Source organism: Austrofundulus limnaeus, unplaced genomic scaffold, assembly GCF_001266775.1.
Source record: "Austrofundulus limnaeus strain Quisiro unplaced genomic scaffold, Austrofundulus_limnaeus-1.0 Scaffold56, whole genome shotgun sequence".
NCBI lineage: Eukaryota > Metazoa > Chordata > Actinopteri > Cyprinodontiformes > Rivulidae > Austrofundulus > Austrofundulus limnaeus.
In genome coordinates this window covers 442,390-446,882 of record NW_013952458.1, presented here as the reverse complement: position 1 = coordinate 446,882, position 4,493 = coordinate 442,390, and the positions used below count along the sequence as shown (strand labels likewise).

The 4,493-nt window shown below is 36.3% G+C and overlaps 2 protein-coding genes across 2 annotated transcripts in view; both read left to right on the top strand.

The window, feature by feature from the left end:
• The window catches only part of LOC106518114 (phosphatidylinositol 4-phosphate 5-kinase type-1 alpha), a 13,342-nt gene extending 10,978 nt beyond the window's left edge, over positions 1 to 2,364 (top strand). The window contains exons 15-16 of the mRNA XM_014009226.1: positions 473 to 557; positions 642 to 2,364. Coding sequence (XP_013864680.1) covers positions 473 to 557; positions 642 to 647 — 91 coding nt within the window. The 3' untranslated portion in view covers positions 648 to 2,364. The remainder of the gene's footprint in view (positions 1 to 472; positions 558 to 641) is intronic.
• Positions 2,365 to 2,801: 437 nt separating this feature from the next.
• The window catches only part of LOC106518112 (26S proteasome non-ATPase regulatory subunit 4), a gene marked incomplete at both ends in the record, with an annotated part of 4,264 nt that continues 2,572 nt past the window's right edge, over positions 2,802 to 4,493 (top strand). The window contains 3 exon segments of the mRNA XM_014009225.1: positions 2,802 to 2,813; positions 3,303 to 3,443; positions 3,652 to 3,766. Of these exon segments, the coding sequence (XP_013864679.1) occupies positions 2,802 to 2,813; positions 3,303 to 3,443; positions 3,652 to 3,766 (268 nt within the window).

Sequence of the window (4,493 nt, the reverse complement as noted above, 5' to 3'; positions counted from 1 at the left end):
GGTGAGTTAATTATCTGCTGTGCGCAACGTTCGCTTGCTTTTTAGTAAAAAAATCAAAGCCATTTTCTTTTACTTTATCTTTATTTCACCCGCCGAGGACATGCTCCTCCCCCACCTCGCTGCTGCCGCTGCTTGTCCTGGTCTGAACACCAGTGCGTTCTTCAGAGCGTCCAGTGAGAGCCGTTTTGCGCTTTTTGGCCGCTCAAAACGCTCTCGGTGTGAACGAGCCATYAGAGTATCTGCCTTAACTCAGGGTTTGTTAAGCCTGCTTTCTGAAACAGGGCCCTGGTGTCTCGCTACCAGGTGTAAACAAAAAAAAGTTGACTCCTTGAATTGTTGACATTTCTCTGTCCACTCCAGTCAGCATTAGAAGACAAATCTCTAAAATCTTGCAATAAAAAGTTTAATTATTTCTGGTAAAGCATGCAAGAATCGCAATGCCTCATATTTCTATTTTGTCTTTGTTTTTCAGAGCTCAGTTTTCCCTTGAAGCAAGTATTGGTACTGAGGATTCAACCTCACTCGATGATACAGGTTGTAACGAGAGCCAGTCATTTGTAAGTACATTACAGGCGTCTCAGCGGTGATTGTTCTTTACTTAAATGTTGTACTTTTATAACAAGGATTTTTTTTGCTTCCAGGTGTAAATGTGGAAAGATGAACAGGACTCGAATGAACCAAAAAGAACAGAGTTTGTTCTAAACAAGGTTGAAAGAATACATCCACCTTCAAAATAAAAGCCTCGTAGTGTATCACTGAGACAAAGCGGTATAGTTATATTTGTTCCTGTTCTTTGCACTTTGATAAACAATTGTGTTTTGACTTTATTACTTGTGGGGACATTAATGTGGTGGGTGTTGCACATTATCATTCCTTTATATAAACGTTCCTGTATTAACAACCAGTTGTTATTGTTGTTTTGGTCCTGATTTTCTCATTAATGCCAACGTTCATGAGGGCTGAGTGTTTCTTGTGTGCAGAAAAGTCGTTCAAGTATTCTTTCCTTTTACAGGTTTTGTATTTACCATATTCCTGAATCTCTCAATCAGACTGCTTATAAAAAGATGTGTTTAGAGTGATGACATCATCTGGTGTAGTCAGTCTGCAGCATCAGATTTGACATCACATCATCTTGATGTTTTAGGAACCAGAAGAGATAAAGATAAAACCAAAAGATGAAACGTCAGTGATTAAAAAACTGATTGGATAAAACTGTATTTTTGAGGTGTAATAATTAAAATGTATTTAAACATGCTGAAAAAGAGAGTGAATTTAACTATTGGTGCCAAAAGGACTTGGGAAAAATGTTTCAGAAAATAGATTATATTATTTTTAAATATCTTTTTTGTGAATGACCCCTGGTGGTTATGGGTGGTACTGCGGTTTGTTCTTCCACTCAGTTTTTACTCCTAAAGCAAGAAGACATCCATCTTTTATTTACAGTTTATACCCCTAAAGGGGTCAAATCTGTTTACACCCACCTGTTTTGTTTGTTTAGATGCTTTACCACAAATTATATTAGTTGTTTTGGGAGCACATGTTTTAAAAATAGGGTCTTTTGTTGAAAAAAAAATACTGTACTCATTCGTGTTAAAATGCTGTAAAGATATTTTTAAATACTTACTGTTAATGTAAAAAAATGCTGGAAAAAGACGTGACCCTCAGCTTAGGCATTTTATTTAAACTCATTTTCTAATGAACTTATACTACTATAGGGGCTGTGAATCCTAACAAGAGCAAAACAATATTTTAAGAGGATTTCTATGTGTTTTATACTCGTATGGTAGCTTGAGTACATGTGAATAGAGAGACTGATAGGTGGCGATGAAGCACAAAAACTAAATGGGGCCTATTTCATGAAACAAGACTACTGAGTTTATAAGTGTTGTTTGGTCCTGATCTTGTACTTTCTTCTTTTTTTCCTCACGTTTGCTCAAACTAAAGTGCTTCTCAAGTATTTAAAGCCACTGATCAAACCTTTAAAGAGGAAGTTTTTTTTTCTTTTTGTTGGGTGTTTTTACTAATTGTTAAAAATACCAAAGAGCATGTTGCAAGCTGGCACAATCAGTTTGTTTTTACTCTAATTACCTCCACTAAGGTTATTTTTGTTGTTGTTCATAGCATTACTCAGAACTCTACAAATGTATTTACATCAAAATAAACATCTTTTACTAAAGATGTGTGGCCCAAACCTGAAATGACTTCAGAGTTACTTTTTGATGTTGGTATCTTTTTTGTTATTTCATCTGTCTGTGTGCAGAAGTTCTTGTTTATGTGATTTAAAATAATTTAATAGCAGTCTAATCTGCTTTTTTGTGCCTTTGTAAAATATGAGCTCTAAATAAAACTTACTGCCTCAAAACAGTTTCACTGGTTTATTTTTTGGGGTAAATAAAAGTTTATGTTTTACAAAGCTGTGAATTTTCATTCAGAGAATGACCAGTCCTACAATAAGTTCTCTTCTGAAGGTTGAAGGCAAATTGTTTTAAGTGTTTTTGTTCTGTCACTTTCTGCAGAGTAAACACTGCTAGTAGCCAATTTGTTTTTTGATATATGTAACATTAGGATTGGATCATGTTAACTGTGCATCTTTTTATTTATTTGTTTACTTACTTACTTACTTACTTACTTACTTACTTACTTACTTACTTACTTACTTGTGAATGCTTTCCAACGCCAAATCAAAGCAGACACTTTCTGACCAATCACGTTTCTGCTTGTTCAGTCTTTAACCAATAGGATGCGCGCTTGTCAGACTGCGACCGAGAGCAACAAGAAGTTTCCAAAATGGGTCTGGAAAGTACTATGGTCTGGTAGGAACCTTAAAAGAAACTATTTCTCAACCGTTTCCAAACCAGTAATAGATGAAGAGTTTAAAGTTAAATACTCGATTAATTATTGTATAAATCGGAAAATTAGGGAAATTAATGGGCCTCTTCGGCTTAGTTGACCGGTGACGGCTAGCTGAGTCATTGTTAGCGCTAATTCGGTTATATTTTCGGTTTTAAATAAATGTATGCTTTGATTTAAGCACATCCAATATTGTGTATTAACGTTTGTGCTTCTGGTGTAATGTTTTGTATTTAAATTATCCCCTGACAACTCAAATACTAGTTTAGTTTAGCTGTATCTAGCTGCTGCTAACAGTAGCATGCCGACCGTTTGTTTTGACTTTTTGTCACATTAGCTTCTACTCGAGGTTTATCGGCGCTGAAGAAAACTCACTTTCTGGGTGACTTGCGTTAGCTAGTTGGTTACCACACTGATCCTAAAGTGTTATCTAACTGATATCTTTCCCTCAGTGTGGACAACAGCGAGTACATGAGAAATGGAGACTTTCTGCCCACAAGGCTACAGGCTCAGCAAGATGCTGTCAACATAGTTTGTCACTCCAAAACCCGCAGCAATCCAGAGAACAATGTGGGACTCATCACTATGGCAAAGTAAGCATTTCTCTCTCCAATTTACCAATATAACGATGTAATGACGTTTGTGAATTTGTGCATTGGATTTTCATTATCTGACAATTTACTGATAGTGTCATGTATGTGTCCATTTATGCAGTTTTATCATGATCTGGCCCCTKTTGGTCAGTTTTGTCATGCTGATGATGATAAACTGTGTTTTTTTTTTTATCCTGTTCTGATGTAGCAATTGTGAGGTCCTGACCACGCTGACACCAGACACCGGTCGCATCCTGTCCAAACTCCACGCTGTCCAGCCCAAAGGAAAAATCTGCTTCTGTACGGGCATCAGAGTGGCTCATGTAAGTAATCTTCAGCCCATAAGATCTTCAATGTTTTGGGCCAGAAGAAAAATTAATAATTAAAACCCAAGGTGCTGTTATTGTTGTAATCAAAACGACTTAACCGAATTCTCTCAACTATTATAGACAACTACTTTTGAAATCACTGCTCCTCTTCTTACCATCCATTTCCTGATTGGCTAACAAAAAAGCTTATAACTCTTCTTGTAATTCTACATTTTTTATGCCCTGCTTTGTTTGAACAAGTTGTACTTTGTTCTTTAATTGTCAAACACAGATTCATGCCTCACATAGCTGCATTGTTCACACAATAGAGACTCTTAATTTATAGAGAACTCAGAACTGTTGCTCACTAATTAATCACATTTCTGTGCCATTTCAAACCTTAAAACAGAAAGTACAAACAGCAAAGCTGAAGATGCATGAATCATGTATGAATGAAGTGAACTTTCTGTTTTAACACTCCTTACCTAATTTCCCTCTGGGATCAATAAAGTATTTTTGAATTTGAATTGAATTGCTGCCTTTGGGTCAAAATGACCCCAGAGGCCACAGTTTTAAAAGAAGTATCCTGCCTTGTCCCCACCCTACGTTTTTTTTTTTTTTTTTTTTTTTTTTTTTTTTTGGTCAGCTGGTTGTGTAAGTTGAAGCTTCTCTGGCAGTAATGAAAAGCAGCTGTTTCTCATGTACACACACACACACACACACACACACACACACACACACA